General features: G+C 39.7%; 1 protein-coding gene across 2 annotated transcripts in view; it reads right to left on the reverse strand.

The window, feature by feature from the left end:
* vps8 (VPS8 subunit of CORVET complex) overlaps window positions 1–13082 on the reverse strand; it is a 543230-nt gene that overhangs the window by 411518 nt on the left and 118630 nt on the right. For both annotated transcript variants that reach the window (XM_060827508.1, XM_060827507.1), the window contains one exon: window positions 12473–12519. In XM_060827508.1, coding sequence (XP_060683491.1) covers window positions 12473–12519 — 47 coding nt within the window. The remainder of the gene's footprint in view (window positions 1–12472; window positions 12520–13082) is intronic.

Genomic DNA, 13082 nt, shown 5'->3' on the forward strand with positions numbered 1-13082 from the left:
TCAGTGCTGTAGTTTGTAGAAGGCTGAACTGGTATAATTGATCCAGTGGCTGAAAACTGTGGATGCCAAGTGCTCAACCCAAATTATCTCCTTCAACAAATATTAGAGGTGGAATAGTTGACTGACTGGCCATGGGTTGAAATGAGCTTCATTCCAGTAACATTTAAGAAGAGGCTGAGTTTCTTGTGTGCAAAATTGAAGAAATTGAGAGTAGTTTCAAAATCTGGCACTGGATGGGAAACAAAACTGAAATCATGCACAATCTGTAGATCTTGTATAGTTATGGTCAGTTTAGTTTTAGGACAAAAGTAACCGAGTGAAAGAAAATTCTATCCAGGCACTGTCTATTGTGACAGAGGACACTCAATCTCTGATGAGGTGAATTATCACTGTGAAGATCTTGGGTCAAGATACATTGGAAATTGTAATGTGGGTAATCTCATATCCTTTCTTGACCCAAAGTTAAGGGATCTGTTTTGGATCTCACACCCAGACAGTTACAGGCATATCATCATGAAGCAACTACAGGATTGTAAAGTTTCCTGGATACTCAAATCTCTGGAGCACAATCCACACAGCCTCAAGATTAACGGAGTCAAATGCTTTGGTCAGGTTAATCAACGCAATGATGAGGTCCTGGTGTTGTTCTTGATACTTTTCCCGAATCTGGAGAATGTACATCAGGATTATCCCTGCAGACCAAAGGAAAATATCTAAATAGTGGGGGCTGTTTTCCCTCCCTATGGAATGACTGCATGGCGTCTCGATGTGACTGCGATCAATGCAACCATTTTTGAAGACTTCAACAGTATCAGCCTCTGCTGTGAATTCATGGCAGGTCAAGTTGTTGAAAATGTTCATCCCAGCACTGTCAGCGGACACTGTCATCCTTATCAAGAAACCTACCATTCCAGGTATGAAGTATAAACCTACCATTCCAATGAACCTTGGTCCAGAGACATCCTATTGACTTCAAAAAGTTTTGTACGTCAAAATAATCAACATATTGTTGAAACGTCTTGGGTTTTATTTTCTTCCAGCACATTTCTTCATCTTCCAGATTGGTCTTTCAGAGTCAGTATCAAGATCTTGGAATGCTGTTTTCTTGACATGTGAAGACATTGTTCACACAATGAAAGCCTGCTCATTTGTACTCTAGGCAGCTACATATTCTGATAGTTTTCATCTAACCTGTCCTGGTGACAATGATGCTTTGAAGCCAAACAATCTGGGCATAATTGTTTAGTACAGCTGACTTGAGCGGCATGGTGGCACAGTGGTTAGCACTGCTACCTCACAGCGCCAGAGACCCGGGTTCAGTTCCCGCCTCAGGCGACTGACTGTGTGGAGTTTGCACGTTCTCCCCGTGTCTGCGTGGGTTTCCTCCGGGTGCTCCGGTTTCCTCCCACAGTCCAAAGATGTGCGGGTCAGGTGAATTGGCCATGCTAAATTGTCCATAGTGTTAGGTAAGGGGTAAATGTAGAGGTGGGGGTGTGGGTGTGGGTGGGTTGCGCTTCGGTGGGTTGGTGTGGACTTGTTGGGTCGAAGGGCCTGTTTCCACACTGTGGGTAATCTAATCTAAACTTCATTTGATCCCACTGTTGTGGAACTGAATCGGATGTGTGAAGATTTTCCAGATTGATCTTAATACATGCTTGGAATTTCCTTCTTTCGTCAGGCTGCTTCATAGCTGTGGTGTTTAACTTTTCTTCATATATTGTATATGTTTACATGGCCATTAGTGCCAATGATGATGGCATATTGGTTATGGTAATTATGATAGGGCATCACAATCCACTTCAAGAGTACCAACACCATGGACAAAGATTGCTGACAGCCTTTCTATTCATATAGAAGGTGCATCTCCCCTCCCATCACCCCACCCTGTTTCTTTAGCTGCCTTTTTTCAGGAAGGCCACTCATATTCAGGATGACAAAGTAAATTTAGAGTCTCAACAGCTCATGCAACACAACTGCAGTTCTTCATCCTCAATGGTCACATGAGATTGTCCATGAGTGTTCTAATATGCCAAGTTACAAACTTCAAAGCTTTCTTTGATCATAAGATGATGATGCCACAACACATGGTTCCCACGTCAGTGGGAACCGGAACACACAATTTTTGGGCACCATTTTCTCCAATTAGGGTGGATTAATGTATCCCGAAGGAGGAACTCAGCAGGGTCTGACAATATCTGTGGACAAAAAGCAGAGATAATGCCTCGAGTCCAGTGATCCTTCTGTTTTCTCTCGACAGATGCTGCCAGATTTGCTCAGTTTCTCCAGCAATTCCTGTTTTAGGTTCAGATCTTTAGCTTCCGCAGCCATTTGTTTTGTTTTCTCCTGAAAAGGAATGCTCAGTTACAAACACTGCTGCACAAAGATGCCTCTGGCCCGACACAGATGGCCAATGACCTTGATCCATTTGTGAAGTAAGTGCAGATTCTTGACTACAGACATCCATGTTCACAGCCCAGTGCCCATCGCTAATTCTCCATTGCTACAGAACTTAGCAAATAGATCCTGGTACGAGCAACATTTTTTAGCATGTCTACCACGTCACGTGATGGGTTGATGGCAAGATTTTGGTGACATGTCTGATCACATTCTACTGTAGCTGGCTTCTGCCTTCGTGTCAGCATTATAGTCATGCCATAATGGAAGATGAACACTACTTTTTAAGGGAAAGAGCGAAATGAAATAATGACACTGTATTTTAACAAAATGATCTGTGCAAAGTCAGGGAGTGTTTTTATGGTCTCTGGAAAGATGAGATACATGATCACATATATTTTGGTTAAACCGAAAATGGCCTCTTCAGGTGCCATTGACCATCCCACGACAGTTCAATGAAAAAAAATTTAAAATGGTGATGGTCAGAGGACTGTCACCAGTATGAAGACGGAACTTAAAACAATGTAATTAAATGTTGTGAGCATATTGTACCTAGTGCATCAACTGGATATCAAACACTTATCCTTTAGATTGTTTTCTCTTAAGAATAGTCTAACCCCTTGAAAGCTGATTCTATAAAGAATAAATGCAAGAGATTTATACCAAAAAGATAAGCATTTATTTTTCACAGCAACCAAAACATAAGCACAAAAAAACCTGCCCACCAAGTACACAGACTCACAAGGAAGGCTTATTTCCAGTGGTGTAACATGTGCTTCGATGACCTTGTACTATGCCTTCTTTTAATATAGTTAAATCGTCTGCCTTCCATTAAACTTTACAACCAGTTTTAGGTGAAGCGAGATGCACTACATTTCTTCACCTATTCTGCCACTGAAACAGTTTTTTGACTGCACTTTCTCTGGCACCTCTTGTCAAAATTATTGCCATGGGTGGCTATAGCAGAAGCCACAATCTCTACACAACATCACTAAAGGAAGTGTCAGAGCACACAAGCCTCTCCGCAACATCAGATGGTGCACATCCTCATTATGTGACACTTAAGGAAAATAAGCTAAGAATGAATGCATTACGATGGTCATTTGAAAAATAACCAGACACTCAACAAGGCAGTAAGACCCATTTCAGTTTACAGTAATAACTTATGATTCTGAAGCCCCTTCAACTTTATTGTTTATAATCTACCCTCCTGTTTTCTCTACTGGAACTCTTGTGAGCTTTGTAATACATCACAACTTGAAATTCTGCCATCTGCTGGAAACATGAAATAAAAACTAAAAAGATGTTGGAGATACACACAGCAGGGCCGTCAATATCTTTAAAGGGAAAACATAAGTTGAAAGGACTGTCAAGCATCCATATCTTGGGACAAAGAAACTGATAATGTACCCCTCACGAGGTAAATCCATCTTTACACATGTAACATAAACAACTGATATCAAAGGGATGTGGATTTGATTATTTCACTGTAGTGCGGCTCAGCAAACAGGGGGATCAAGTCGAGAGTGCACTATGAAAAGACCGCATTAGCCACTGACATTAATAACTAAATGAAAATAATTCAATATTTTCTTTTATTATGGCCACCTGAAGAGTGCTAAAGAAGCAAGTGAATTAAAAGAAAATCCAGGCAGATGATTATCAGAATGAGCTGGAAATAGAAAGCTGTATTGCACAAAGATCTATTCCTAGATCCAGTCTTTTCTGTACTCTTCTCCCAAGCTGCAGTCAACCTTCCATTCAGCTATCGCAGGAATGTAAGATTGATAGACATCCATTTCTTTATAACTTATGTCGCTCCACAATCAAACAAAACACACAAAAGAATGTAGTTATTGAAAAACCAATCACTTTGTTTGTACATAGAACAAATAATGATGCATCAAAGCCAACAATGGAAAAAAAATGGTCAACTTGAATGTAATGATTTATAATTAATGTGAATCTGATCTTGACCAAACCCATTCCTTTTCTAGGTTAGTTCCAACTTAACCAGTAATGAATCCACTCAACACATGTGAAAGGTAACAAACCAGCGCTATAATCAACTGGTGTGGAATGTAATCCTAAACACCAGAAAAGTGGCCATAATCCCAGAGGATCGTAGGGCTGCTATCTTGTTAGAGGTGGTGAATTGGACCAGAGAGGATACCCCAGACAAGGAGTGCTGTTGAGAAGGTAGGACCTTCATGGCAATCTCAGCCTGGTTGTGGAAACTGAACCCATACTGTTAGTGTCACTCTGCACTACAATTCAGTTATCCAACCAATTGAGCTAACCGGCCCCAGTGGGTAATCCTAAACATGGGATATTGCAGTAAAACCTCAGATTATTAATCTAACTGCCACAACTTTCTCAGAAGAGAGAGCAGGAAATGATCCACATCTCAAACTGCATAGGAAGTTTCACTTCGTTCGAACATTCTCAGAGATTAGCAGCAGTTTTTAAATGGTTATCAATATAACTTCCACTAAAAAGTTTATTCTAATTGGCCACATACCTTTTGGTGAAGGAAAATTAGATAGCCAACATGAGTACCATCTGATAGTTAGCCACACAACCAGCAGTTCAGACATAAGGTGTTAAGAAAACAGGCAAGTACACTCCAGAAGATGATAGTAGAGAAGAAAGTAAAAGATTGGGTTCACAAAGATGTTGGAGTCTCAACAGTCAGCAATCGCTGCAGGATACAAGACGTAGTTGGGCTAAGTGAGTTAACTAGAACAGCACTCGTCAAAGAGAAAGATAAAATAGTGATAAAACCATCCAAACACAGACAGTTTTGCAGGCAGAAGTTTATTAGAAAAACAAATATAAAGAAAGACAAAATGAGTAGGCATTTTTACCAACTGACACCCACTTTCCTGGAGGGGGAAAAGTCATCAAAATGTAAAAGTATGAATGCACCAGTTGACTGGAGTGCTTTCCAGTGGACAGTTCACCAATGATATGATGAAATCATGGCCATGAGACAGGTTATAGAATGGTGTTCAATGCAAACTAAAACATGGAGTTTGAAAATGATGGAAAACATCAGTACGAAGCATTCTTTCCTTCCTACTATTTAAAATGCATAACATGGATTAATAAAACAGTACAACGGCCAAAGCAGATGTTAGAAAATTGACAACAGAAAACAGATTGTTCCAATGCAAGCCAGCAAAAACCACACAACTAATCAATCAGCAGAAAGCAGCAACAATTCCGTGATTTCAACAGACACTATTTTTATAATGACTAACTAACGTTGTTGAGTGAAAGGACAGGGAGTCTCGAGAGAACAAGCAAGCTCCACAAAATCTGGAACTCCAGGCCATCACAAAATATCTTTGGTACCAAAACAAAATCTAATTTCAGACTCACAAGAAAATGCCAATATAGCTGTTGGCATCAACTTGGGCCATCCATTTCAGAATTTGACATGGAGAGATTTATCTATTACTTAACAAAAGATCCTAAGAACATAAGACATAGGAGCAGAAATTAGGGCATTCAGCCCATCGGCTCTGCCATTCAATCATGGCTGATAGGTTTCTCAACCCCATTCTCCAACTTCCTCCCCATAACCCTTGGTCTCCCTGATATTCAAGAACCTATCTCTCTCAGTCTTAAATATACTCATTGACTGGGCCTCCACAGCTTTCTGTGGCAATGAATTCCATAGATTTGCCACTTTCTGGCTGAAGATATTTCACCTTATCTCCATTCTGAAAGGTGTTCCCTTTACTCTAAGGCTATGCCCTTGGTTCAGAGGAAATGGAAACATCTTTGCAACATCTACTTTGTCCAGGCCATTCAGCATTCTGCATTTTTCAATTAGATCCCCCCAATCCTTCTGAACTCCATCAAGTATAAACCCAGAATCCTCAAACGTTCCTCATACATTAAGCTTTTCATTCCTGGGACTATTCTCATGAACCTCCTCTGAACACGCTCCAGGGCCTGTTCATCCTTCCTAAGACACGGGGCCCAAAACTGTGCACAATACTCCAAATGTGGTCTGCCCAGAGCCTTTTAGAACCTCAGCCACAATCTTAAAACAGCAAAGGTCGTGACAAATGTGAGTAAAATTAGTTGAAGTTCCATTGAAATCCAGGGGCTAGAGCTTTTTCACCTAGTGCCCTCCAAAAGGAAGGCTTGCATAAATTCATGCATTTCTGAAAAAGCTATGATGCTTAGATTTTTGTAAGATTATCGTTATTGTTAATTAACATAAGTGGTGGAGAAGCTCAGCAAGTCAGGCAACAATGTAGAGAGAGGAGGAGATTAATGTTTTGAGCGCAATATGATCTTCTTCGGAACATCGTCATATATTCCCACCAATCACCCCAACACTATAATCCAATCTAAATTCCTTCAAGGTAGAAATTTATGGAAAACACCTCCCATTTATATCTTGCAAAAATATAAAAATATTATGGAATTCATTGAGTCAAATGCTCAAGTGTTAAATTTTTTTGATAAAACGTTGATCATTAAACAGAAAATGAGTTGCTGCGCCCTGACTAAAACGATTCACAAACATTAACGGTGCCAACTGGGACATTTTAAGAACAAGGCTTACTCATGATCCTCACACACTGCGCAAGCTTTTAAGGTATTGTTGCCACTTTAAGCCAAATTAAAGCAAAACCTCTTAAGCTTTCTTAAGGGAATCTATTTATTTCTGTACCAGAAGGTGCCCAGTTTGCTCTGAAGTTAATTTTGTGGAAAAGTTATATTCTTTTAAGATCTTGAAACATTTCCTCATTCATAAGTTTTGAAATCAGAAACATAGGTAGTTTCAAAAAATCTAATGTTAATTGTAACAATGTTTGTTCTTATCGTCTGCTTACGACTAAAACAACAGAAGAAAATTCAGTATACTGGGGATTTGAGATAAAAATAATACCTGAAAAAAGAAAACATGACAAACTGCAAGTTTATTCCCTTCCATTAGTTGATTGTTGAAGTCTGAAAGATTATACTATTTTCAGACCAAATGGATCTGCTGCGCATTTCCAGAATTTTTTTAAAATTACAAAATTGGAGGCCTGGAAACAATGCACATGTTAGAAAAAGCACAGAGATTGCAATGTCACCCAGTGTACAGGAACATAGAAATCATGAGCTGAGAAAACAAGGTCCTTCTAATTCACCATCACAGCTGATGTTAATGGAAATCGGGAAGAATCCTCAGAGCACTGAAGTCATAAACTAGCACAAAGGAAGATGATCGTTGTTGTCAAGTCCAATCATCTCAGTCCCAGGACATCTCTGCAGAAGTTCATCAATGTAGATATGTTCTAATCAACCTGTTCAGAGTTGTTATTACACATGGGGCAGATGGGATTTGAACTCAGGCTACCCTCTGAAGTTCATCAGTGCAGCATCCTAAGTGAAGGAATCTTCAGCAGACCTTCCCTTGATCATAAGATCAGATGTGGGGATCACCGCTGATGAATGCATAAAGGCTCAAATATATTTGTGACTTCTCAGGGACCTAGATAGTGTGTTTTGATATGCAGCTACACATTAAGACTTGGACTGACAAATGATAAGTAACATTCACAACACACAAGTGCCAGCAGTGACCATCATTAACAAGAGAAAATCTAACCATCTCCCCCAATGGTCAATGGTAAAATATCATAACTGAATCTCCTATCAACAACTTTCTGGCCATTCCATTGACCAGAAATTAAACTGGACAAACCACGTAAATACTGCAGCTACAACAGCAGCTCAGAGGCTGGGAATTCTATGGCGAATTCTATACTACCCAACTGCCCAAAAGCCTGTCCACCATCTTCAACGCACATGTCATGGGTGAGATTGAATATTCTCCACTTGCCTGAACAATTACAGCTCAGACAATGCTCAGAAATCTGAACCTCTGGACAAAGTAGCAGACTTGAATGGCACCCTATTCAGCACTTTAAACATTCACTCCCTACATTACTAAATGTAGCGACAGCAGCATGTGCCATCTACAAGGTATATAGCAAAAAAAGCACCAAGTTCCCTTCAACAGTCCCTGCAAAACCCACAGCCCGTACAGGAAGACAAGTGCAGAATGTGTATGGGAACACACCAAATGTAAGTTTGCTCTCAAGCCAGATGACCTTCTTTCTTGAACCATATCATCATATTTTCACTGTTGTCAGAGAAAAATCTTGAAATTAATTCCTTGCTAGCACTGTGGGTATACGTACACTCCCATATGGATTACAACAGTTTAAGGAGAGGATTCATGACAATCTGCACTTCAGCAATTAGAGATGGGCCACAACTGATAGCATTTACCATCAAGGCTGACATCCCATGAATGTTATAAAAATAAACTGATGGCCTCACATGCATGCAAGTTATATTCATTAATTGATGGCAATATTCAACATCAAATTGAGGTGAATGCTTTACAACTTCGAAAAAGATGTTTTTTTTCCATACCTGAACTAATGTCATTATAAATGCTAACACTCGTTGCAATTATCGCAAAAAGTCTCGTACAATTAATGACACACTGCTGTTATGCAAAAAATAGAGTGAAACACTTGACAGTTTTGTCTTGTGAAATCTCAGGAAGACATGTAACAAGTGACGTAGCAGATGGGTACGAATGATTGATGCAAATTTTCAAAGTTCAGGGGAAAAGCTCAGCTGTCAGATTTTGTGGCAATTTCTCCAGGATCACAAAACTGACCTCTAATAGCCAGCAACCTACTAACAGCTAGCTTGCATATTTAAACACTGTCTTACTTCTTACAGTGTTATAACACAAATAGCATCAATTTACACTTTTAAGTTCTTTCCCCATATTAGCTAATGGATATTTATTGAAGGAAACTGGCAAAGGAACTGAAAGGAGATGAAGATAAATGTTTTTATGCAGTGAGTTGTTGCGGTCTGGAATGCACTACCTGAAAGCTTGGTGAAAGTAGATTCAATAATCTTCAAAAAGGGATTTGAATAAATGTTTTAATTATCTGCTGGCCTGTAAAATTAATTGCACAGCTTTTGACAGAGAGGCATCATTGGCACAATAGGTGAAAATAATTTCTTAGTTATAACGTTCTATGATATTCCTCACAATCATGCAGGACCGGTGTAAAACATGCAAAACAGAACAATACAATCTGCACAGGAAATGTTCACCTTTCAGTTCATCTATCTTCAGTACAACATGCAGTAATTATATTACCCTTGCCATTGTGGCCATCTAGCATATCAACTGTACAACTTATCAACTGATGCCAAATACATGCAAGTCACTGTTATAGAGTTCTTCTTGGAGTTATCATTGTTCAACAGACAGCCAGCTCTTCACATAGTAATCCAGTCAGTTCCATTTCTCCACTCGACTCTGTAATCCAGGGCCTGTCAACTAACAAGAATGGCTTTCTTTCCCCCAGTCAGCCTTAGCTGCCATAATCTTGTACATCTTTAACAAACACCTTGCAATCTCTTTTGTGCTATGGAGAACAATCCTAACTTCTCTAACCTAATCTCTCAGATAAAGTCCCTCATCATTTTGGTAAATCTATTCAATGCCCTCTAACGTATTTATATTAAGTTGCATCCTTCACTTGCCTGGCCATTCTGCTGGCATATCTGTGCTGTACCATAGACCTGCAGACAGTAAGGACTTCACCAGCTTCAAAATCCCTCCACCCCAAGCCTTATCCCATGTCCAGCCCCACTCCTCCTCCTCCTTCTCACCTACCTGACCTCACCTCACCTGTCCATCTTGCTACTCACATATCCACTCCGCCCTTCCTACTGACCAATCACAGTAACTCCCTTAATGCATCCACCTATCACCATCCCACCTACCCTTCCCGACAGCCCCACCCTCCATTTACTTCTGGGCTCCTCTCTCCCTCCCCAGTCCTCATGAAGGGTTTTGACCCAAAACATTGTCTTTCCTGCTGTCCAGCTCCACATCTACTGACTGTGTATCATAGACTATTTGTATCACTTGTCACTCCTCCCTGTTTGGTATCATTGGTAAGCAGGTCAGGATTCCTGAAGAAGGGCTTATGCCCGAAACATCGAATCTCCTGTTCCTTGGATACTGCCCAACCTGCTGCACTTTTCCAGCAACATATTTTCAGCTCTGATCTCCAGCATCTGCAGACCTCACTTTCCCCTGGTATCATTGGGAACTTTTGAAAATTGATTTGAATGTCCAACATCTGTGCCATTAATAGACAAAACAAATGTATCCTTAGCACTGTCCCATGGGAAGCACTACCATCTACCATCCTCCAGACTAAAAAAGTAACCCCTTACCACAACTTCTTGTTTTCTATCCTTAAGCAAATTTCTTTTTCTCGCAACCTGAAACTTTTCCATGAGCAACAACTTTGTTCACAAAGCTTTTGGTGCTTTTTCAAACACTTTCTAAATTCCTTGCAGACACCATCCACTGCAGTTCCTTCATCAGAATTTAAAGTTACTTCCATAAAAAAATTCAAGAAAAGAGTAGCACAGTGGTTAGCACTGTTGCCTCTCAGCACCAGGGACCTAGGTTCGATTCCAGCCTCAGGTGACTGACTGTGTGGAGTTTGCACATTCTCCGTGTCTGCATGGGTATCCTCCAGGTGCTCTGGTTTCCTCCCACAATCCACAAGATGTGCAGGTTAGGAGAATTGGCTATGCTAAACTGCCCATAATGTTAGGTGCATTAGTCAGAGGGAAATGGGTCTGGGTGGGTAACTCTTCAGAGAGTTGGTGTGGACTTGTTGGGCCGAAAGGCCTGTTTCCACACTGTAGGGAATCTAATCTAACACAATCTGCCTTTTCCAAATCCAGTCTTGCTATTTTGAGGCTAAGAGAAGATCCTTGGATGTGCGGGCATACTTTTTTTTGTTTCTTAACTCTAAGTTAGTGGGGAACTCTGTCCTAGCCATCTACCTTTTCTGAATACTTTGCATCAATGAACATAAACACAAGCTAAATACCAAGTGAAAGGTGAGCATTAATCCATCCTACATCTATTCCATGTATTGACTTTCAACACTGCTCACTTGTATGGTATACAAACAGCAGCAATGTTGTTTCAAAACACAAAAACAGCAGTCGGCAAAATATTTCAAAGTCTTAAAGCTGAACTGAGCACCCTTTACTAATTGGGATAGTCACATACAGGAAACTAATCAAAAAGTACTATTTTGAATACAACATATGCATGCTTCTAGAATAGGAGACACAGAATTTAAGCACCAACTGTGCAAAGGGAGATTATTAATATAATATACATCAGCTGCAATCATTGGAGTCCATTTTTGGGGCAGAATTTCACCAGTTATACAGCTAACTGCTTAAGAGGTAAAAACAATGACTGCAGATGCTGGAAACCAGATTCTGGATTAGTGGTGCTGGAAGAGCACAGCAGTTCAGGCAGCATCCAAAGTGAAGCGAAATCGACGTTTCGGGCAAAAGCTCTTCATCAGGAATAAAGCTTTATTCCTGATGAAGGGCTTTTGCCCAAAACGTCGATTTCGCTGCACTTTGGATGCTGCCTGAACTGCTGTGCTCTTCCAGCACCAATTAACTGCTTAAGACAACTTAAAGCAATGCAAAATGGTGGTACCACAACATCATAATGTCATCAGGAATATTTTGCCATGAGTAGGGGTGGTAAGGGCCAAGATTATAGATGGATTATTTCTTTGGGCATAAAATCACCATGATCAATTTAATTTCTCAGTCATCAAAGAATCTAATACAACGTGGAAAATCTGCTTCCCAAAGCAGTAATGCACCACTCAGTTTAAGGGTGAAGCCATTATATTTTACAGAATGTGCTTACACTCTCAGAGGCAAGCATTTAAAATATTTTGATCGTGATGACAATAATGTTAAAGTTTAGGGGCCTAACCATGTCTTCAGAATCAGAATAAAACTCAAATTTGAGAAAAGGACCAAAATATCAATATTTGCAAAAATTTTCTTTTCAAATCAGTCAAAGAATGAAAATTTATTTAACATATCAAATATGGTATACTTTACATGTAATATATATCGACTAAAAGAATCAAAATTCATGGAAGAAAACCCATCTAAGACTTACATGCGTTCGAGCAAGAGACAATAATCAACCATGACAGGTACCATGTCCTGCAGAAGAAATCATGATAAAATTAAATCATTTGAAATCTGATCGTAACAACATAATAGAATCACTCTGATTTCTTGAATAGAGGTTGAAGACTCCTATTTTCCTCTCAAATAGTTCTATTTGAAATGCAGTAGAATCACTCCAGAATTCTGGCACAATAGTTCAGTTGGCACCACTTTGCGGTTACACACTGCAAGATAATTGTGCTAAAACAGAATCACTTGTAGTGAGAGCTTTATTTTAGTGGACCACACTCCATAAAACCAACACCACCCGATTTTTATACAACCAATCTCACTCAATTAACTCAATTAATAATATTAATCCCCTCTCTCATCATTCCATTAGGTTTCAGACATTCCTGTTGACGATACCAAATGATAAGCCTTCTGATCTCATGTCAAAGTTAAGGTTGAACACCAGGACAGAAATCAGTTTCACTGAATTACAAACAGACTGCTGGATTCTTGGAAATATGATCAAAGAGATTGCAATTTTGTAATGGGATCGCGTCTAAACCAACATTTTTTAATCAGCATCACCAAAAATTCTTATTCACTGC

Source organism: Hemiscyllium ocellatum, chromosome 7, assembly GCF_020745735.1.
Source record: "Hemiscyllium ocellatum isolate sHemOce1 chromosome 7, sHemOce1.pat.X.cur, whole genome shotgun sequence".
Lineage (NCBI taxonomy): Eukaryota > Metazoa > Chordata > Chondrichthyes > Orectolobiformes > Hemiscylliidae > Hemiscyllium > Hemiscyllium ocellatum.